This window comes from Schistocerca serialis, chromosome 3 (genome assembly GCF_023864345.2).
Source record: "Schistocerca serialis cubense isolate TAMUIC-IGC-003099 chromosome 3, iqSchSeri2.2, whole genome shotgun sequence".
In the NCBI taxonomy this organism is placed as follows: Eukaryota; Metazoa; Arthropoda; class Insecta; order Orthoptera; family Acrididae; genus Schistocerca; species Schistocerca serialis.
In genome coordinates, this window is record NC_064640.1 from 437,112,895 (window position 1) to 437,137,655 (window position 24,761).

The following is a 24,761-nucleotide window of genomic DNA, read 5'->3' on the forward strand; positions in this document are numbered from 1 at the left end:
GAAAGTTGTCACGTTACATACACACACTGGAGGCGATTCCGAATGGGAGCGACTTACATTTATGTCCATAGGGACATGCTCCAAAAGCCCGTGTTGAGGAAAAGTAGAAACCGCAAGCCGCCTGCTGTTAAGTGGGTCACGACCTATATTTGTGGTAGGCACCTGCAGTGTACGGGGTGTCTTGCGTAAGTTAGTTATGCAACGGCATCTTGTAAGAGGTGGGCCGATATTCAGGAACGGTGCGGCGGCTGGGTCGCCAGAGACCGGCCGACGGAAAGCGAAAGTCTTCCGCGTGTGCTGAGAAAGTGGTCCGCCGCTGCAAGGACGCCGTCTGCTTGGTCCGACCTTCAACTCCTCCTCCTACTCCTCCTCCTCCCAAACTTTTTTCTCCACTGCCTTCGGTCTAACAACACCAGCATGCCCTTGCCGAGATCATATGCAACCTGTAGTCGAGCCCTGTCTCAGTCCAGGCCCGTGTTTCAGCTTACGATCACTCCGACTGTGGCTCTTTATACGAATATGTGAGAGCCGTGAGAACTCCCCATCTTTTACTGTTTAGTCATCAGTCTTGCAATTAATTCCTCGTGGTCTTTTGTCCAAGCTATGAGTTTTTATCTCTTCATCTACATCTACGTGATTACTCTGCAAATCACAATTTAGTGCTTGGCAGAGTGTTCATCGAACCACCTTCAAGCTATTTCTCTACCGTTCTACTCTCGAACGGCTGGCAGGAGAAACGAGCGCTTAAATCTTTCTGTGCGAACTCTGATTTCTCTTATTTTATCATGATGATCGTTTCTCCCTATGTAGGTCGGTGGCAACAGAATAGTTTCGAAATCTGACGAGAAAGTTAGTGATTGAAATTTAATGAGAAGATCCTGCCGCAACTATAAACCTCTTTGTTTTACTGATTACTACCCCAATTCACGTATCATGCCCGTGGCACTCTCTCCCCTATTTCGCGATAATACCAAACGAGCTGCCTTCTCTGAACTTTTTCGATCTCCTCCGTCAGTCCCATCTGATGCGGATCCCACCCACACAGGAGTACTCCAGAAGTGGTTGGACAAGCGTGGTGTAAGTAGTTTCTTTAGTAGACATGTTGCACTCTCTAAGAATTCCGCCAATAAATCGCAGTCTTTGGTTTGCTTTACCCGCAACATTATCTACGCGATCGTTCCAGTTTAAGTTATTTGTAATTGTAATCCCTAAGTATTTAGTTGAATTTACAGACTTTAGATTTGTGTGATATCGTGTAGCCCAAATTTAGCGGATTTCTTTTAGTACTCACATGGCTATCTTCACACTTTTCATTATTTACAGTCAGCTGCCACTTTTCGCACCATACAGATAGATACCTTGGCTAAATCATTTTTCAGTGCGTTTTGATCCTCTGATGACTTTCCAAGACGGAAAATGTCTGCATCATCTGCAAACAATCCAAGAGGGCTTCTCAGATTGTCTCCTATCTCGTTTATGTAAATCAGGAACAGCAGAGAGCCTATAACACTTCCTTGGGGAACGCTGTTTTTTTTCGATGACTTTTCGTCACTTTCTACGGACTGTAACCATTCCGACAGGAAATCACGAAATCAGTCACACAACTTAGGCGAAATACCATAGGCACGCAATTTGGTTAGAAGACGCTTGTGGAAATCTAAAAATACGGGATCAATTTGACATTCCCTGTCGATAGCACTCATTAAATCATGAGAATAAAGAGCTAGTTGTGTTTCACGAGAACGATATTTTCTGAATCTGAACTGACTATTTGTCAATAAACAGTTTTCTGACTATTTGTCAATAAAAAGTTTTCTTCGAAGTCATTCATTATGTTCGAACACAGTGTATGATCCAAAATCCTACCGCAAATCGATGTTAGCGATAGCTCTTCGAGCTTAATATGACTAGTCTGAGAGGCGATTCACACACCGCACTCGTATTCAGGATGAGGACGGTCAATTATGCGTGCACTGATCCATCCACTTTCGGTGGTTTCCATTAATCAGTACATGCGAATGCTGCGATGACTCATGAGAAAGACGACTGCAGTTTCAGATCCCCAGTCTTCTTCAGTAGAACTAGAGGTCATTCAACGAAGCTCACGATGGCGATGGGACTTATATCTTTATGTTCTTAGGTTCCGTGGGACCATGTGAGCCATAGCTACTCGGTCATGAAATGTCTCACAGAATAGTGGTAAAAAAAAAGAACACATTAAAAAGAGTGTTTACTACATATTATACCGGGCGTTAAAAAAGTATACCATGTTTTGAGAGGTGGTAATTTGGACCAAGACAAGGAAAAAAAGTCCAGTAAACATGGGCTCTAAAACGCATATCTTCAGAGCTATTAGCGGTTGTTCGTCTTCACTACTGTGAACATCTCTTCTACTACAAGCGCTTTGCTATTACGAAAAACTTACAGAATGCAATAAACAAATGATAACACATTATATTGTTACTGTGAATCAGCATAGCTTCTGACGTAATCCGACTGCTATTATATACGATATGTACTTGCCAGACATTGCAGAAGATCAAGTCTGTCATTTCCCATGTGGAATAATAGGCTTCCATTATGCCGGTAAGTGGAAGGATAAAACTAAAATGTAAAGGCACTTCATAAACTTATCAGCACAGGTTCTTGTTCCATTAGAACTAATGTATGTGCTGCACTTACCAAGAGCTATGTATACGGTTTACAATAACAACACTAACAGATGTTTACTGCGTGCTGTATCCATGGACAATAACACAGAAATGTGTCCTCATTTGTTGACTGTCTCTGTTGGTCGTTTAGCCGGCCGCGGTGGCCGTGCGGTTCTAGGCGCTTCACTCCGGAACCGCGAAACTGCTACGGTCGCAGGTTCGAATCCTACGTCGGGCATGGATGTGTGTGATCTCCTTAGGTTAGTTAGGTTTAAGTACTTCTAAGTTCTAGGGGACTGATGACCAAAGATGTTAAGTCCCATAGTGCTCAGAGCCATTTGAACCATTTTTTTGTAGGTCGTTCCTAACAGGAAAGCGTTTGCAGCAGAAGATATGGGTTTCACAGAACCGAATATGAACAAGTGCTCACAGCTCTTTAGTCATGCATTTTAGAGCGCATGCTTACTTGACATATTTGTCTTGTTTTGGTACTGCGCGGAGTGGCCGTGCATTTAGAGGCGCCATGTCACGAATAGCAAGGCCCCTCCCGCCGGAGGTTCGAGTCCTCCCTCAGGCATGAGTGTGTCTTGCCCTTAGCGTAAGTTAGTTTAAGTAGTGTATAAGACTAGGGACAGATGACTCAGCGGTTTGGTCCCTTAGGAATTCATACACATTTTGACATTTTTTCTTGTTTTGGTGCAGACGACCACCTCGTGAAATATGAAACACATATTTTTAACAACCTGTATTCTTACAGCATGTTGTTGCTCCGTGCTACCATTAAAAAGAGTTTTACAGCAGCATGTACTTATGACAACTACCTTACAGCGAAATTCTAAAAATTGCTGCGTGAAAATCCTGCGTGAAATAAAATCTGTATGTTGCGAGTATAGATTCCAAGCTATACTTGACAATCTTGGGTTTACTACTCACATTTTCACTTCTGTTGCAAATGTATTGAAACCCTTACATGAAGTACAGTAGCTGCCCCTTTGTACAGCATTGAACGAGTGTTACCAAGTGAAAATAGTGTAATTGTCTATTATGCACATAACGAACATTCACAACCTACTGAAAGAGTCCTTAATATGTACTTCCTGAATACGACTAGAAACATCATAATTGACGTATTATTGTCTTGGTTTACTATGTTGCCGAAATATTTCGCTGTGTGCTCCTTGCGGTACTTCCAGCAGTCGGAGAAACAACCCAGTATCTGATACGTCCGTCTACTATTGTTTTTCTCAAGACTGATCATATTTGCCATTTAGAATTTTATCTGTCTACATAATCCGCAATATTCAAAAAGATTCCAGACTTTTTTCTGGTTTTTCCCTAAGCAGACGCCTCACTAGAAAATAACAGTGCCTTCATAGTAAATGTTTTTGTCAACACAAAATCCACTCAGTTGATCTCTCTTCTTGCATATTACCTTTTATGTTTGTAATCGCCCTATTTTTATTCTCTCGTTGTTCCAACCATATTGTGAAATATACATCCCGAGTGTAATTTCTCCATGTTTCTATTACTCATTTCTGATATTTAACAGTGTGTTATTCATAACAGCTATTTCGCCAAAGCTCAGAAATACTGCGGGGCATTGTTTCAGTTTTAATTTGAAAAGATAGCCACGTGTCTTACTCATTTTCAGGTGAGATAACCGTGTTTGTCTTATTCTGGAAATTCCTGTCTAGCAAACCACTTCTGCTGCAATTGCTCTGTATTGTTCTTAACCACAAAATTTTCGTGCAGGAGGCTCATTTTCAGGTGTTTTGCTGTTTCATTTTAAGAAAAACACCTGAAGAAGTGCTAACATCTTGAAATTAGTTGCGAATAAGAACAATAAAGAAATATCGCTTTGGAGATGATATGTTTGCAAGGTATTTGCTGCATATGGCAATATAACTTATTCTGAAGACAGTTCACAATTACTTTACTAATGATTGTGGAATTGAATTGTTATCGCAGATGGTTAGGCTATCTGCCGAAATATATTATATTCGTGAAGTTCCGAGAAGACTTTCAACGAGCTACCACAAAGGCAAACGGTACCGTTTACGAAGCCAAATAAAATTATTGTTTCTTGCTATTCCCGCGTAAGACGACATATATTTACTTCGCATATACATTTACGAATTGTGTTGACATAAATCAGTATTTGAATTATGACACACATAAATGGTACAGCTCATCCGATATGTTTTCGGTGAAAGAAAGTTTCTTCAGAACTATAGTCTCTGTACTTACTAGCTGCAACGACGTCAGGTATTTTTTCCACCAGAGGTACTTATGATAGGCGGGCCCCATGGCTGCCATCATGTAGTACAGGTACATGATAACGTGCACAATGTTGTTGATGAGGTTCGAAAACGTACCATGGCCACCTAGAAACAAACAGAAGATTATAAGTCTATATAACAATTAGTTGCAAAGCCACGTGATAAATACTCGTTGTTGAGCATATGGTTCGCTTCTCACTAATTCTGATATTACTCTGATTCCCTGCGAAAGCAATGGCCCTTTCAATATGCTGTCGGAACAATGTAATAACATGCAGCGGACGCTTATCTAAGATAATAATAGAAGCCAATTTTATGGATCTGATTAGTACTAGCAGCAAGATGAGTATCGTTTTTTGAGTATATGAACTTACTTTCACATGACCCGAAACTCTCAAAAGCTAATCGAATGGGAAGAAGCGCTTGATAGGAGCTTACTCATTCATTGCTGCAAACTCGTCGAGGTAATTAGTCAGACTTCGCATTAACTTATGGAAGAGACCTGTAATTTCACTATCATTTAATCTCACCACAAGAATCACAGATCGCTCAAGCTGAACAACACAATGCTCTCGGACGCCGTCTTTTTTTCCCTTGTGGTAATGTAGTCAAATAACTTGGGTACAGTTACCTTCTAAGCTGTTTCTTACAGACGTTACAACTGGACTCAAGATACCGTATGAAACTCCGCCTTCAGCGTTGATAAATTACATTCCTAATAACAACACGCCTACTCTAAACATTTGACTACCCCATATTGAAACATCTTTTTATGCTTGGCATTAGTACATAGAGCTGCTTTTTGTACACAAACAAACGCATAACTAACAAAAAAACTTCCAAAAGTAATGCTGTTTTAGTAATTCCACAATTAGAAGCATATCTCCCTTGTCACTTTCTATGAAGTGTCGTACTATTGGCCTGAAAGCCCCCTGTTATGTATAATAAATTTCTATGAACTTACCTGCAATAAACTTGCAACAAATCCAAGTCTCAATCGGAGTCAACGTGTGATGATAGAGATGTAGCAGCGACACCTGGTTGTCTTTCTTACGCAGAACGAAGAAAATCTATAACAGATTCGCACCTATGAAATAGCAGATAACACAAATATCACTTGGAAAGACTTCCATTTGCATGTCACTTCTTTACAAAATCTGTCGTCTATTGGTAGTACAGGGTTCGTTGATTCACCGTAATCAATTTGCAAAAAAACACATGGCATCCATCATTTTCACGAGAGTGCTAATGCAGATATGTGTGAGTAGATCTCTATTGCCTTTTTTTAATGAAAGCAGTGTTTTCTCTGCGAATCTATTTAAATTACTATAATAAGCTTTCTAGTAAATGGAAAGAATAACATCTGGAGCAAAAGGTATTTGTGATTTCTTCCTGCAACTGCCTAAAACTTAGGTATTGACATTTTAAGTTATATTACTTCCTAAATATCAGACGAGTTAAAGAATTTTAACTGAATTACTGAACAACGGAGAACTCTTATACTTAAAATGTCACATTCAGTATGCTGTATGACATAAAAATATCTAGTCGGGGTATTAATCTTTCTCGCTACTGACATTTACGCTAGAAGAAAATTTCCACACAGCCTTGTTCAATAATGCTGTTTGTAGCAGCTTTCGTAGTATGTACGTAAAAGAAATTTAAATGTATTTCCAACTGCCAGACCCTCAACTGATAGTTTGTAATTTCAGATGGTTACCAGATAGAAACAATATTCAAAGTAAAATATTTGGATAATCAAGCTGTTTCCATTTATTCGAAACATATGTAACTGACCGGGACGTAGTCTGTTGTCACATACTCGTCCAAGAACACCATTGTATTTCATTTACTATATTACTAATTGGAATCTTTTTAGTCACTAGAAAGCAAGCATCCGTCATTCAGCACTAAAAGCATAAAAACACCTGAAATGAATGTATAACTCTTTGGAATTTCTAAAACAACAATAAAGGAAGTGAGTAGATCGTATTCTAAAATCTGCATATCTCTCTGTTCAGAAGCAGCTTGGTACCTAGCGGGAAGAAATAAATGTACTTCGCGATGTTTATAAACTCAAATGTCTAATATAAATGTCAAAACACAAAGAAGCTCTCGAGGAAACCGTGACAATTAATCAGTAAACTTATATGATGTTCAGTACAAATCAGTTGAGGGTCTGGCCGTTGGAAATATATTTAAATTTCTTTTACGTACATACTACGAAAGCTGCAACAAACAGCGTAATTGAACAAGGCTGTGTGGAAATTTTTTTCTAGCGTAAATGTCAGTAGCGAGAAAGATCAAAACCCCTGACTAGATTTTTGTATGTCACACAGCATACTGAATGTGAAATTTTAAGTATAAGAGTTCTCCGTTGTTCAGTAATTCAGTTAAAATTCTTTAACTCGTCTGACGTTTAGGAAATTACATAACTTATACTGTCAATACCTAAGTTTTAGGCAGTTGCAGGAAGAAATCACTAATACCTAACTTTCCTCATTCGCTACGGGTAATTTGAGATTGTTTTTAGACACTATGGCCATAACCAGCGAGTCTTCGGATGTGGATTGTCGACTATCACATTCTGCTCATAGCTTTAGCAGACGGCAATATTGGGGAAACTGTAGTCAGTACACCAGTTTCCGGGTGTTTGATGTCGATTTTTCCAAACCTAAGATTCTGCTAATAAGGCAAGTATCTCTTTAGTTGTTCGTACGAACCTGAGGGTAACTGCTACGAGTTCTCCCACTAAACAAAACTCGGGATTCTGCTCGTGCTTAGTAAATTAACACCTCAGCTATGGAGTCGGCGAGGGCAAGTAGAAGTTGTTTATTTCCTGTTTCTTTTATATCTGACAGGGTTGAAACTAGGGATTATCTTCTACATGCAAACTGCATATCCCGTCGAGCAGACTTCCAAGTGTGACATGAGTCTGAAGTTAAGTGTTTAGATGATTCATAATTCCAGGAATACTCTTTAGAGGGCACATTTTTTGTCACGCAGTTCCTGCTGAAATTACAGCGAAGAGCGGTGCAAAGGTAATAGAAGAAGGAGAACTTTGACTATTATACGACAAGAATCATCTTTTAGTTTGAGAGGTACGTTGCCTACGTTCATCTTAATATAATTTCGCGTTCATGCCCAGACAGCCGTTCGATAATGATATAACCGCTGTTTAGTCTGCTCCAAAGAACTATTAGACAACAGTATTGGAGGGGAATGATACAAGGAAAGCACTCACGCAACCGTTAATACCAGTTTTCGAAGCGCTACTTTTCCTTCAAGCAGGCTGTCAGCTCTCTTCAAGATGTCCATCCCATACGCAATGGAAAATGTTTGGCAGCGTGGAAGGAATCCAGCTCGCGTCCTTCTCGTGTCAGTTAGAAACTCTGACTATTCAGTTGCGGAGCTAAATGACATCGTCCCGCTTGTCGATGAAATCCTACAGTCCGTATAGTCAGTTATTTCACATTTGAGTGTTCCATTTATATGTAAAGAATTATGTTTCTGCGTGTTGCCACGGCACTCAGAGAGAATGGTCCGAATGAATCCAAATTCTGTGGCCGTGTAGAACTGAGACCCGACAAAAAAAAAAAAAAAAAAAACGGAAAGCTGACTTATACGTGGGCTTGGCAAGACTCTAATCTGAAAGTCAATATCATGCCAATCTCTGCAAGTGAAGAACCGTCGCCCGCATCTCGTGGTCGTGCGGTAGCGTTCTCGCTTCCCGCGCCCGGGTTCCCGGGTTCGATTCCCGGCGGGGTCAGGGATTTTCTCTGCCTCGTGATGGCTGGGTGTTGTGTGCTGTCCTTAGGTTAGTTAGGTTTAAGTAGTTCTAAGTTCTAGGGGACTGATGACCATAGATGTTAAGTCCCATAGTGCTCAGAGCCATTTGAACCATTTGAAGAACCGTCGAATGAGATGGACACATAAAAGTCGATCTTGACATGCATCCTAACTGTCAATGGTCGCAACATGTCTGTATGAGCAAGTTCGTATGAGCCATAATAGAATAGAAGTGTTTGGAAAATGTGTTTATCATGTCGCAACATTTTGACTCGTACAAGCCACTCTGTTACGACAGGGATGCATGAGTGGAACCAGCAAATGGCAAAGGGCCGTCCACTAGGTGACGCAATGTCACAATTCCATGGGATGACTGCCTCCGAGTCCTGATGGAGAGCAGTTTCGTCTGCAGTGATGGCTCGATGCTGGAGCATTGCAACGAGTGTGGATGACACCACTAAAGTCTTAGAATGCAATAGATAGCTGGACACAATGGCGGACGTGCCGAGTACCAGGACATTTTTAGTATCAGGGCATTTGAAAATTTTTAGGATGACTGTAGTAACTGCATAACGTACTGACATAGTGGTAGCCTGCTCGACGGAGATTTCAGTTCAGTACATCTATGATATTGATAAATTTCGGTCCTAATTCCATAGAGGGTCTCATTTTCCGACAAATAAATTTTCCAGTTTACATCTATAATACAGAACGGTTGCCAGAACTCATTTTCACAAATCAGTGACAACTAGTGGATAATAATACAAACAAGATGGCAGCAGAATAAAAAACATGTATAACGGTATTACATGTAATTATGGGCCTATACTTCTGCCTTGAGGAAGCACAAATTCTTCTTGTTTAAAACCCAAACTTGCTTCGGTAAGATCTCACCGTCATCAGTGAGTTCATTTATTTTCTCAGTGTCACATATTGATGTTTATTTATGTGGCGGTCTGACATTCGCACTATAGGTGATGTTTTGCTCCAGTTTCTCATTTTTTGTTGATTCCGTTTTTTCGTTTCTCTGTGAACTATACTTGCTCGCACACACTGTGTCGCTGTTTATCACGTATTCAGCTGTTCTGTCATCCTATAAACAGTAACACAGTGCTCACTAGAAACTGTAGTTCACATGGAGAAATGAAAAAAAAAAAAAACAGAATCAACAAAAAATGACAAACTAGAGAAAAATATCACCTTACTGCTAATGTCAGACAGTGACATAAACATCAATATGCGGCACTAAAAAAAAAAAAAAAGTATTTGCTCAAGGCGGAACTGTACTCCCATAAACGTCTATTTGAAAAAAAAAAACACGGACGAAAACTGAGCTTCAACCACAAGATGAATATCGATGTTATATTTCTTCGATCAATTAGAGCTAATGAAAAAGATCAGTACGTAAATTACGATGTCGACAGAGTGTTCTTGTATTATTTGACGAAGGCATTAATGTGATTATTAGAATGTATGCTGTGGCAGGTACATTTTTGAATACAATCATAATATAATACGCACTTCTACAGTTTTCTGATGCTCTGTTACGCGAGTTATCCACTGAGTGGTAAAATAAACTTATTCCAAGTGCATTTTATAATGTGTCTGTTGTGACTATTACTGATAATGATAAATAGTGATGATACAAATAGTGATGGTACTTCTAAATGACAATTTTATTGATTCCTGTGACTAAAGGCGAAGCAACAAATCGCTACTGTTAGGAGCTTTTCTAGGAAGTATTGCGTGATAATCTGTCTATAAACTAAATTTGTACTTACTGTGTCCATAAACTCTGTCAGTTTGGATATGTAGTACCACCAACACAAATTCGCCATCTGTAAAAGCAGTTTTCAATTTCAGTTAAAAGTAAGTGGCAGTAGTGACGGTTGTCGTTCTATTGCTAATATCCATTCATCTTAATCACATGTTAATAATGTGTATGGAACCCTACAGCTCCAAAAGCGCTAGTTAATGAAAACAGCTATCGAATACCATGTGGTTTCAACTCTGTATCATAAATAAAATTTCAGTGAATGAGATTGTGGATTCGACTACGAGACGTAGTGTCTGCTATGGGTTTCACCAAGTATCTGAGAGGTATAAATTTCTAGAGATACAGAATCCTCAACAATATCATTTGACAACAAACCGTTTTATATACAGGGTGTTACAAAAAGGTACGGTCAAACTTTCAGGAAACATTCCTCACACACAAAGAAAGAAAATATGTTATGTGGACATGTGTCCGGAAACGCTTACTTTCCATGTTAGAGCCCATTTTATTACTTCTCTTCAAATCACATTAACCATGGAATGGAAACACACAGCAACAGAACGTACCAGCGTGACTTCAAACACTTTGTTACAGGAAATGTTCAAAATGTTCTCCGTTAGCGAGGATACATGCATCCACCCTCCGTCGCATGGAATCCCTGATGCGCTGATGCACCCCTGGAGAAGGCGTATTGTATCACAGCCGTCCACAATACGAGCACGAAGAGTCTCTACATTTGGTACCGGGGTTGCGTAGACAAGAGCTTTCAAATGCCCCCATAAATGAAAGTCAAGAGGGTTGAGGTCAGGAGTGCGAGGAGGCCATGGAATTGGTCCGCCTCTACCAATCCATCGGTCACCGAATCTGTTGTTGAGAAGCGTACGAACACTCCGACTGAAATGTGCAGGAGCTCCATCGTCCATGAACCACATGTTGGGTCGTACTTGTAAAGGCACATGTTCTAGCAGTACTGGTAGAGTATCCCGTATGAAATCATGATAACGTGCTCCATTGAGCGTAGGTGGAAGAACATGGGGCCCAATCAAGACATCACCAACAATGCCTGCTCAAACGTTCACAGAAAATCTGTGTTGATGAAGTGATTGCACAATTGCGTGCGGATTCTCGTCAGCCCACACATGTTGATTGTGAAAATTTACAATTTGATCACATTGGAATGAAGCCTCATCCGTAAAGAGAACATTTGCACTGAAATGAGGATTGACACATTGTTGGATGAACCACTCGCAGAAGTGTACCCGTGGAGGCCAATCAGCTGCTGATAGTGCCTGCACACGCTGTACATGGTACGGAAACAACTGGTTCTCCCGTAGCATTCTCCATACAGTGACGTGGTCAACGTTACCTTGTACAGCAGCAACTTCTCTGACGCTGACATTAGGGTTATCGTCAACTGCACGAAGAATTGCCTCGTCCATTGCAGGTGTCCTCGTCGTTCTAGATCTTCCCCAGTCACGAGTCATAGGCTGGATTGTTCCGTGCTCCCTAAGACGCCGATCAATTGCTTCGAACGTCTTCCTGTCGGGACACATTCGTTCTGGAAATCTGTCTCGACACAAACGTACCGCGCCACGGCTATTGCCCCGTGCTAATCCATACATCAAATGGGCATCTGCCAACTCCGCATTTGTAAACATAGCACCCACTGCAAAACCACGTTCGTGATGAACACTAACCTGTTGATGCTACGTACTGATGTGCTTGATGCTAGTACTGTAGAGCAATGAGTCGCATGTCAACACAAGCACCGAAGTCAACATTACCTTCCTTCAATTGGGCCAACTGGCGGTGAATCGAGGAAGTACAGTACATACTGACGAAACTAAAATGAGCTCTAACATGGAAAGTAAGCGTTTCCGGACACATGTCCACATAACATTTTTACTTTATTTGTGTGCGAGGAATGTTTCCTGAAAGTTTGGCCGTACCTTTTTGTAACACCCTGTATAAGAGGCGATCAAAAAATTCCTGCAGCGTATATGCAACGTAGAGCGACTCCGATGCTGGTATATAAGCACTAGCATGCAGGCAAGGGATTGTAGTGGCATTTGTGACTTTCCGAAGAGCGTGCTATAAATGCGGAAACGTGAAGTATGGTGACGTCATTACCAAATGAGCCAAAACAGGATCAACGTACTGTTATTCTTTTCTTGGTTGCCGAAGGAAAAGCAGCGGTAGACATCCGTCGGGGCAATTAAAGCGAAACGTCCAGGAAAACTACGACAAGGGGGGGGGGGGGGGGTGCTGCTTTATGATAACGTACGTCCCCATATCGCATACATCGTAACGCAGAAGTTACACTGACTCAAGTGGGAGACACTGGAGCACCCGTCCTATAGTCCTGATCTCTCAGAATGGGATTGTCACATCCTCGGGCCCTTAGAAAAGGCTTCGAAGGGTCGACGATTCCTGTCGGACGAGGATGCTCAGCAGACAGTTACGGACTTCTTGAAGCGGCGGGGCACATTGTTTTACCAAACAGGTATCTTCAACATGGTACGCCTGTGGGATGATTGCCTCGGTGCCTACGGCTATTTTGCCTGATTGGCAGACGGAGTCTGGCATGTATGGCTTCCGAATGGAAACTTTGTGACTGCCGCTTATAATTGCCTCTATTACGTTATAGCTTCTCAGATTTGCCATGGTAAGGATGTGAATATTCTCTGCATAGTACAGCTTTGTCACATTACTCCTGATTGTTCATACCATAATACGGTAGTCATAGACACTGATTGATAGTGTATATAGCACGTAGACTCAGCGAGTTGAAACTAAACATTTGGCTGACCTTCCAGCTTGAACATACTGAGTTACCGTTGCAATTATACTGAATCTGGAGAAAAATATCTGAGGTTTTAGTCCTGGTAACGTCAAGTTATACGTAACCACAGGAAACAGGAACGTGTTTCAGGTGTATCTGTGACGAGGCTCAGTTCACTCTCTGAGGGCTTTTTCAAGCTTCCGATAGGAGATACTGCGAGTCCAAAATATTCAGTTATTTTGTTCATAATTTCCTTCTGCGTGATGCACTGTGTATTCGGATCCATCGAAACACACAACTGTCTTCAAGCTATCAAGTACACGTCGTCAACGGTCTATTTCAAATAGATGGGAATACGTCTCTGCATTGTTACGGGAAACCAAACGCGCAACACACGTACAGGTTTGTACATTCCTGAGGTCTGACTTTCCTTCTCAATATAAGCTAATCTTTTCCAAGTTTCAACACTTCGTTCTAGTCCCTTCCTTGGTAAATACTTCATAAATATGGACTAAAGCGACTCCTCCCGTGGTAAGAGGAGGCACTGTACAAGTTGAAATTAGCGGTCATAATAATTTCCTTAGCACACAGATGTCAATGTTACGTACAATCTTGGCTTTATAATATTTGACAGCACTTGGTCCTGACCAGGAAAGAAAAATAGAAGATAAAGAAAACTTCTGTTTGTAAGAAGCGCTTCTAGATGGCGATGCGTTTACAGCTTTTATTCTCAGGTACTGAACCGGTTGTCGGGTGTGTCTCATGGGTTTGAGCTGTGTCTTTCGTGGTGGTACGAGGCATAGGGCTACAACATTCCATTTATGGACCCGCTATTAGCTGGTGTCAATAAATGTGGCTACTGTCGACTCTACATCACAATTTTTGATGCTAGTTAACAGCACGGGTATTTAGTAATACGTGCGATGGGATTTCCCTTTCTTGTTCATAACTCAGCGAACTGTGAGTTGTCAGACGCTATCTGAGAAGCCGTTTACTTACCTTATTGTGACTACTCGTCCTAAACACCTTCTTTTTAGTACCTGACAGCGAGTCGATGCTGGGTCTTTCTAAGTGATTCATCAATTTACAACCCGCTCGTCACACAGCTCTCTTGAAAAACCCGTCAGCATTGCAGCAGCCCGCTGCGTAATGTTCAGATTTACCTACACCGTTTCACCTACATATTTGATGTATTTTTGCTGGTCATACACAGAGTCACTCGGAGATACTTACACTGCCTCAACAAACAATCATTTGGGTCAATAACCTGTCACTGTTAAGAGCAAGTACGAGCCAGAAGGCGTCAAGAATAATTTCTACGTTTTACTCACGTTGTTGTATTGTATGTGTCGTTGCATATGTCAAAGCAGTCACGTCAAACGTTCATATAGGAAGTCCGCAATGAGAAACCATTACAGCTATGTCTTCCATTTGAATGTCTGCATACAGTGTACATAGGGAATGAGTAGTTCTAAAAGAGAGTGGCTTAAAAAAGCCATTTTTTATAACCACTGAAATTATACTACATTTAGGCAGGATCATAAAGAATCTCACTTGCGAAGATTCCAAATAATTACTTTTGATTTCATAAGTCAGTCCGGGGAAGATAGTTACTTAAACGACTATGAGTGCTTCACAGCATGAGTAAGAGATAAATTAAAAAGACAGAAATCTATAGTTAGAAGAACGCTCACTGCATATTACTTTCAGTTACCTTCTGTACTATACTGTACCAGTTCTTTCTTTGTATGGCCAGAATTTCATTGGCCCATGATACTTGAAACTGACACATAATGAGAAAGTTACTTTCATGGTTTTGCGCACCTGTATATTATTTAATTTCTGCGATATTATGCAGAATCATGGTATTAAAATATTAATTTTACGTGTTCGAACATGCTTCACTTAAACAGTCGTACAGTGTAAATGGATAACAACGATCTCATGTTTTCAAATCAACAATGTTGACTGAATACACTTGCGCATTAGTATTACAGAAAACTTCTTGGAATACAATGGTTTAGAATATGCGGCATCGTTGTATTGTGACTAGGAAAATTTTCTTCTCAGAATGCAGAAGGTGAGACACTAACGAGGGACCAGGTCACTATGAGATACATAAAAGAGTGTAATTGAAAAATAAGGGACGGTATAAGACGTGTGGAAAGACTGACCTTTAAATTCATGAGGAAGCGAGCTGAAGATAATGTTATAGGACAATGTATTCTCTACAGGATAGGCATCAAACGAATTTTCACTATACTGTTACTTACAAAAAAATGGATCATAAAATTACTTACTAAAGGGCATTCATTGTTATAAATAAAGTTTATGTATAACATAACATTTAAACTATCGTGATGTAATGTCGAAACTTGATACTTTTAGAGTCAGATTCTTCGTGTGTTTTTCGTTATAATGATCTCATTAACCAAAAACTAGAGATCTGCAAATGAATAAAAAATGGACTTCTTATCCTCGCATAGTAACATAACTTATACAGAGTGGTCAGAAGTAGCCTGGAAAACTTGTAAGGGTGTTGCAGCGTACGTTTTGCTGATAAGTAATTGTTAAGAAAATAATTCGATACGTTGCGCCGTTTCCGTTAGCACTGAAGTTAGCCGATCAGGCCTTTGCGTGCGCAAATTCAAGCGGCCCGCCAGAGACGGTGTCGCCATACGTATTCTTTGTTTGGTTTCCTAAAATCGAACAAGAGAGCTATACAAAAATTAGACACAGGACGGGAGCAAGGATCGAACCAGAGCCAAAGGGTGAGCAGACCCGTCCTCTATCCTCTACACTATGAGGACAATTGAAACTAATTATATCTGGCGGACCGCTTGAATCTGCGCACACAACAACCTGATTGACTAACTCCAACGCTAATTAATTCGGAAGCGGCACAAAGTATCGAAAGTTTTTCTTAATAATCGTTTCTCAGCACAACCTACCATGCAATACCCTTACAAGCTTTTCAGACTGTTTCTGACCTCCTCTATAACACCGCCAATTGGAAGTAATTGTTAGTCGAAATAAATATACAACTCCAAAGAACGAGTTTGCTGTACAGTTGATGTAATGCAAAATTAAAGAATGGTATGGTCGGCTGCGTAGGGACATCGCCAGTTATTTGTAAGTGCTTTATACAAGGAGTGTATTCTTACTTAGTCGCTACACGTAAATTGGTAAAGCTATTTCACATGTGCCCAGTTTCTGAAAGAGTGTCTGGTTTAGTGAAGTGTAGCTGAGGCTGTACTTGTAGAGCTGTGCAGCTGAGGGCACTCACCCGAAGCGCCGTGGGGCTCCGCGAGTAGTCCACGGGTTGGCACCGGAAGCTGTAGTCCCACAGCCAGCCACTCATCAGGTGCTGCAACAAAACACAGCCATTACGTACGCCAACATGTCATTCCACAAGGTCTCTGTCAGCTCTGAGTCATGAGGGAACTAACCACTCTGGTCGGGAACAAGCACTTCTTTGTACTCTTTTGTACACCAAGCAGATAAAGTCATCTCAAACATAATTTGAAATAAGGAAGGAAGATTAGTGTCTAACGCCACGTGGAGACGAATTCATTAGAGATAGTGCACAAGCTCGGCTTAGTGAAGGATGGGGTAGGTATTGGGCCGTGCCCCTTCAAAGAACTATACCGGCGTTTGTCTTAAGCGAATTATGGAAATTACGGAAAACTTCAATCTGGAGATCTGAATCGACGTCTTCCAGAAATCGAATCGCGTGAGAAACATAACTGAATAAATCAGGAGTAAGGATATCTAAGAAATTACAAACAATTTTCTAAACAATGCATAAACAAACAGCCCTGGCGGGAGGAAAAAATTGAAAAAAAAAGACACTGCAACGCCTACAAAAGTGATGGGTATTAAACAGAAGGCGAGAGTTTCGAGCAAAACAACAATGAGACTATGACAGAATATGCTAAAGAAAGGGCGGTTTTTATTTAAAAAACGAATAAACAGAGTTGTTCATATATACCTTCGAGAAATGTAGGAAGATACAGTGAAAAATCTGGTAGAAGGAACAACTGGAAACAATAAAATATGGAGAAAACAAGTCAGAGACTTACGTTGGCTAGACACCACATTTCCTCAATAAAGATGACAGATGGCCCAGTAATTTACTGCAGAGAGAACAATGTAGTGGCATTTAAAGTTTCTTTAAGTGCTTGTGCAGTACAAGAAATGAATCAGAAACAGAGATAGATAATAATGGGGTTCGGAAGGAAGGGAAAGTGCTGGGAGATAATGATGTTTGAGTAGAAATAATGAAAACCTTGGTAAAAGTTATACAAAGATTGCAAAATTACCTAGTAGTAGTAGTAGTAGTAGTAGCGGTAGCTTTCTTCATCCGTAGATCTCTTTTTACGGGGATATAGCACATGTCAAAGTATTTACAAATTTCGATCAATTTAAAATAAGCTAATTCGTATACACATATATTTACAGACCTCTAGTTAGAGACAATCATTAGATTTACTCCTGGCATACAAAACTTTTTTTACAAATAACTTATTAAGTAATGTAATGCCACAGTGTTCACTCATATCTCACTATCAGTCACTGCACACGCTATACACACATTGTTTCATATCACTTCACTTACTACACGCGCGCGCACACACACACACACACACACACACACACACACACACACACATACTGGTGATCTCTGGGCCATTTTCTGTACTGCATCTTCCCATTTGCTATCCTGAAAAATTGAGTCAGCATCCCTCCATAATGAGTGAGCTGTTGAGCTCAGAAAGAGGAAGAGGTGTTAGTATTGTGCTATGCATAGCTTGGGGGTAAGTATTTCTTGAAAGGAAAAAAGAAGGGAAAAAACATAAAGTGAAGGTGTTATGTGGAATGTTGGATATTTTATAATCATTATTATTATTATTTAATTGTATTACAGTTTTGATCAAACCCCTACTCTGTTCTAGCTAAGTAATCCTTCAATGTATAAAATGTATTGCATAACAGGTACTTTTAAGCTGCCTTCTTAAATAAGTGTATTTTGGCAATTTATTTAATCTCTTTTGGTAATTTTTTTGTACAGTTTTATTCCTTGGTTGAAAATGCTGTTTTGAGTTTTATATTTATTTTTTTCTTGGTAAATGTAAGTTGAGTCTATCTCTTGTTGCATGGTCATGGACAGAGCTGTTTGTGCATGTTATTTTTGATGTCTACAAATGACTGGTAAATGTATTCACATTGAGGAGTTAAAATCCCCAGTGTTCTAAACAGATCTTTACAATGAGCTCGACTAGTATTTTTGATTATTATTATTATGGCTCTTTTCTGGAGTTTGAAAATTGTGTTCATATTTTGTGCACTTGTTCCCCAATAAAGAAGTCCATAGCTAAGAACTGAGAGTACATATGAATAATATGTAACTAAAAGACACTGCATGCTACACACTGATGATAGGATTCTAAGGGCATAACATTCTGATGACATTCTGTTTGTAAGTATCTTAGTGTGTTCACACCACTTCAACTGAGAATCAGTATTCATTCCTACAAATTTTGCATTTGTTACACAGTCTATAGAGGTGCCATCTACATTTAATTTAACATTGTCATTTTTACTCTTCAAACTGAAATTCATGGCATCAGTTTTCTTTATGATCAATGACACTTTATTACTTATTGACCAATCATAAACTTCCTTGAGAGTTTCATTTGCTTTCTCGGCAAGGAGTTCTCTTGTTTTCTCAGTGACTATAATATTGCTGTCATCAGCGAAGAGGATTTTTTCACCATGAGTAACACTACTGGGAAAGTCATTGATGTATATTAGGAACAGTATTGGTCCTAATATGCTACCTTGCAGAACCCCTATACTAATGCACGATTCTAGCAGAAAGGAATTCCGGAAAGTGGAACAACGCTGTAGCGACTCTCTTTCGTAAGAAAGGAGACAGACAAGAAATTTAAAAAAAACCTCTAGACCTATAACACTCCTCTATTCACTAATATTTTTTTGCATCACACATGGAAAAAATTAATTTTAACCAATAAAGGAACAAGTTCATTTCAGAAGTGGTTATAACACAATAGACAACTTAGCAGTTGTTAAAAAAATTATACGACGGAGCAATGAGAACGAATTATCACTTTGTGTATGATTCGTAGATTTTGAGAAAGCTTATGTCTTTGTTTCAAGGGAATATGTCCTACAGAAACAAGCAATTTATTCGATCTCTGTTACGTTATTGAAGAATATGCGTGCATACGAGAATCCTACAGTTTTCAGTAGATTTAATCATGAATGTGTGAAATTCAGAATAGAAAAATTAATTGGGCAAAGGACATACCTTATTACAAAAGCTAATATTGGCAGCTGTAGGGGAAACTGAGAAAACAAGAAAACAATTATTTGAATAAAAGCGAATTTTTAATATTCCACGTTTTTAAATCAGGCTAAAAAGTAAAAAATTATTTTTCATAACCCCATGTAGATTCCTAACCCCATATAGATAGTCCTTAAAATTTATGCTTGTGAAATTTTAGTAGCTATGGAAATACTTAGAAGATTTAAAACGAAAAACATGTGGTCTCTGCAATAGAAAATATCAAAGAGATGAACTACACACATCAGTTAGGAAGTGGTGTAATAATAAGGAGGCGAACTATTGACGCATAAAGTATGTATTGGTTGTTTTCTACGTTTTTCGTTTTAAATTTTACAACTATCTTCATAGCTATTAAAAACTGACAATCACAAACTTTCAGCACTAATTATATGAGGTTACGGATCTATAAGAGAATAGGAGAAATTATTTTGTACTTTTAAATGCAATTTAAAAACGCGGTATATTAAAAATTCATTTTCAGTTACATAATTACTTTCTGCATTTTAGTCTTGTGTGTGTGAAATTTTTCAGTCGATTTCAGACAGTTTGATGAGCTTACAATAGAGAAATGTAGTAAAATTTGGGTTTATTTCAGCTTCTTTCACCTGACTCAGTACATTGCTTCCTCCTAAGTATATCTCTCAGAAATACCACGAAGGTAAAAATTAGATAAATTGAGTCTCACCATGAGGCTTACCAGCAATTTTCTTCCCGCAAAACACTTGCGACTGGAATAGGAAAAGGGGGGAAATGACAATGGTACACAAAGTATCCTCCGCCATACAACAGACAAGAAAGCGAATTAATATTGCATTGTCATCAAATTCTGAGCTGCGCTGAAAGTTTCAAGTCTCTAGCTCATTGGGAAAACACAGTACTAAACGTAGTACCCTCCACCACACACCAGAGAAGTAAGTGAGTTAATATTGCATTGTCAGCCATTTCTGAGATACATTTAAAATTTCAGGTCTCAAGCTCATGCGAAGTTAGTTTGAAATAAAGACAAAATTTATACCGAACCGACAGAGAAGAAAGCGATATCCTTATCCTGTTGCTCCCCCCCCCCCCCCCCCTCTCTCTCTCTCTCTGTCTCTGTGTTCAGTCATGCCAGCCCTCTCGCATACTGGCTGGAACGCAATCTGACACAACTCACACAACATGCCGGTCCTGCAGGGCGGCTGAGATGTCACCCATTACTAACCCTTTACATCTACTCGTATTCTAAAAAGATACAACATATTCAGTTTTGCACATCTAGAGGCACTATACCAATGATAAGTACACCATACAGCGAGGAAATAATAAACAAGGTGTAAAATTCAAAAATTTTAGGTGTCCATATTGATGATAATTTAAACTGGAAAAAGTACGTTTTAGAACTCCTAAAACATCTTAGTTGAGTCACATTTTCACTTAGAATAATTCCAAATCTTGGGGAGAGAGAAATCAGTAAATTGGCAAATTTTGTATATTTTCATTCTATAATGTTCTGGTGCAGCTCACCTTCAAGAAAGAAAGTCTTCATTGCTCAAAACGAGCAGTAAGAATAATATTTGGTGGTCACCCACGATCATTTTACAGACATCTGTTTAAGAAGTTCGGTATTCTGACTACTATTTCACAGTATACGGTATTTGTTCTCTCATGAGGTTTGCTGTAAATAATCCACTGCAGCTCAAAAGGAACAATGATGTACATAATTATAATACCAGAAGGAAAGATGGCATTCATTACTCCACATTAAGGTCGTCTTTAGCACAAAAAGTGGTGCACAATGCTGCAACTAAAATTTTTGATCATTTAGCCAGTGACATAAAATGTCTGACGGACAGAAAAGTAAAAATTGAAAATAAGCTGAAAAAGTTTCTCCTTGACAACTCCTTCCATTCAGTAGAAGAATTTCTATTACTGAAATGTGTAAAACGTGGTGGGTAGGAATTACTAACTCACGACTGTATATTTAGTTATAATAAAGAAAAAAACTTATAAATGTTCAGTATGCAACCATATTTACAAATTAATTTGCTATGTGATTGTAAAATTTATCGTTCTACATCATTACGATTTATCACGCAAATGATGCGTGGAAGACGAAAAGAACTATCTTCCAACCCACACCATCACCGAACAGACCGACGTGAGAGCGAGTTAATATTACGTTGCCATTCAGTTCTGAGCTTTAAAATGAATTGTAAAATTTTTACTGAACAGACAGGCAAGAAAACGACCTTATAAAACCGTGCTAAAAACGCACATTAATCAAGCAAATGTGACTCACATTCATTTTGATAATGACACTGAACTGTTTCCCTCTAGTCCAGTTGTGCTTCAACAACGAACATAATAACATGATTTCACAATTTTGAAAATAAATTCGAAAATCAATTGCAAAAGGTCTAGAACAATGTATATCGAACACATCGAGAGGAAAAGTAAATTAACAGCGCAATTACAGAACCAGATGAAGAAAAATTAGCCTGGAGTGCTTTTCGTAAACTAGATAGTGTTTTCAAAACTAAACTTCTGATATGCCTGAAAAGTAAACTTTATTGTCAGTGTGTTTTACTTGTATTGACATATAGCAGTTGTATATCGATTTAAAGTGCGAAAAGTATTTAAAAAATCGGATTTACTCAGAGAGCAATAGAGAGATGCATGTGGGGAATTGCTAAGTGACACAGGAAATAAACAAATCCATCAGGGAACGGACTGGAGTGAAGGACTTAACCACCGGACAGAAAAGCGACTGAATCGCTCAGCAGAGGAGAGGCTACTGGACATGAAGAGGTACAAATCTTCAGACATAAAAATAATTTCGGGCATATCCTAAGAGAATGCTGTAGTACCATAACTTTTTACAAATATACGGGGTGAATCAGCTAAAACTTTCACCGCAGGTACTGCGGAAATGGAAAGTGCTATTCATGTGCGGTTTTCACTGAACGGACTGCTGGTCAGGTGTTCGTATTGTTAGCCAATCAACAGATCCTAATAATACTTATAAAGCGTATTTTTTGTGCAAACATACATTTTTTAAAATGGAACAATGCATGTTGACATTAACAGACTAAAAGTAGTATAAATTATAATGCCAGTGGTGTTTGCTGCACTATTCTAGTGCAAGTCGTTTACGAGACATCGTCATTTTGAAGAGTTTCCACACCGACACTTGTTTGTACTATTCAATCTGCGTCGTTGCTAGGTACGATGTTGTTATGTTTGCTTACAGTGTGCTTGTGTGTTCCTTGAGTACGTCGCCACCTGCTAGTTGGTGTGTGACAGTCCAAGCAGCAGGTCGTGAGTGGACGATGGGATTTACCAATGCAGAAAAAGCTGACATGCTCGTGGTGTATGAGAGTGTAAGAAGAATGCAGTTCGTTCTTGTACTGTATATGCGGCAAGATATACCAGTAAACATCAGCCATATCGGCAATTATTTATCAACCTCTTCAACCAGTTCCGTGAAAGTGATAGTGTAACACCTAGACAACGTAACAGAAGGAAACAAGTGACGACAGAAGAGTAAGAAAGTAATGCTCTTACTGCTGTTGCAGTTGATTCACACGTTAGCTCCAGCGCAATAGCACCAAGAAATGGCATGAGTCAGGCAAGGGTCCTATGTGCTCCTTCGACATAGGTTCCATCCCTGTCACATCTCTCTTCATCAAGAGCTGCATAGAAACGATTATGAGTATCATGTTAACTTCTGTACAAGGAAATTAAGACAGATGTATTATGTACTCCAGGTGTATCATGTATGTTGCTGAGTGATGAAGCCACATTTATCAATCATGGTTGAAAAATTGTTCAAATGGCTCTGAGCACTATGGGACTTAACTTCTAAGGTCATCAGTCCCCTAGAACTTTGAACTACTTAAACCTAACTAACCTAAGGACATCACACACATCCATGCCCGAGGTAGGATTCGAAACTGCGACCGTAGCGGTCGCGCGGCTCCAGACTGTAGCGCCTAGAACCGCTCGGCCACCCGACTGGCATCAATCATGGCCAGGTAAACCAGCGAAACATGCAGTATTGTTCTGTAGACAATCCTCGGTGTCCTCGTCAAGTGGAACGTCAGCATCCACGGAGTGTAAACGTGTGGCGTGGCAGCATCCCAACAGACCATCTTCCATGGATGCTAGAAGACGTTCCTCTGCAGACTAGGAGGAACCTGTGGTACCAACATGATGGCTGTCCAGCCCATAGTGCACGAAATACTATAGTGTGTCTTCACGAATTGTTTCCAAATCGTTGGATTGGACGCAGAGGACCTGTACCTTTGGCGCGCCGGTTCCCTATATTTGACGCCTGTAGACCTTTTTCTGTGGAGAAAGCTGAAAGACGCTGTCTAGAAGGACATATCAACTATACACATGATATGCAACGACGTATTACTGCAACCTGCTTGGACATCTCCGCTGATAAGCCAGCACGTGTGTAGTAATCGTTCCATACTGGTGGTCATTTTGAACATAACCTCGTTACTGGTCAGAATACACATAACGAGTGTATACACTTGCGTTGTTCTTTAGTGTGTGCTACCACAGGTATTCTGTGGGAACTTTTCAAAATACGGTATCTCGTAGACGACTCGTACTAGAATCCTGCAACAAACATCACTGACATTCCAGTTTACCCTACTTTTAATTTCTTTATGTCAACAGCCATTGTTCCATTTAAAAAGTGTACGTTTGGACAAAAATACACATTCTAAGTATTATTACAATCTATTGATTGTCTAGCCCCTGACTAGCAATCCATTCTTTGAAAACCGTACATCAGTAGCATATTCGATTTCTGCAATATTTGCGGTGCAAGTTTTAGGTGATTCACCCTGTATATATTAGTGACTTAGGGGATAAAGCTGGCAGCTCCATGACGCTTTTCGCGTATAATGTTGTTATATACCGAAAAGTTGCAACACTAGAAAATTATACCGAAATACAGGAAGACCTGCAAAACATACAGACATTGGCAATTGATCCTCAAGATAAAGAAATAAATGTGGCATATTGCACATAAATAGGCAGGACGACCAATTATTGTATGTTTACACTATTGCAGAAAAATCACTGGAAGCATTTACATACATAAAAAATGTAGGCTTAT

General features: G+C 39.6%; 1 protein-coding gene across 2 annotated transcripts in view; it reads right to left on the reverse strand.

Moving 5' to 3' along the window:
* The window catches only part of LOC126470325 (elongation of very long chain fatty acids protein AAEL008004-like), a 355,626-nt gene that overhangs the window by 35,739 nt on the left and 295,126 nt on the right, over nt 1–24,761 (reverse strand). For both annotated transcript variants that reach the window (XM_050098108.1, XM_050098107.1), the window contains exons 5-8: nt 16,565–16,645; nt 10,501–10,557; nt 5,895–6,000; nt 4,899–5,035 (exon numbers count right to left, since the gene is read on the reverse strand). In XM_050098108.1, the coding sequence (XP_049954065.1) occupies nt 4,899–5,035; nt 5,895–6,000; nt 10,501–10,557; nt 16,565–16,645 (381 nt within the window). The remainder of the gene's footprint in view (nt 1–4,898; nt 5,036–5,894; nt 6,001–10,500; nt 10,558–16,564; nt 16,646–24,761) is intronic.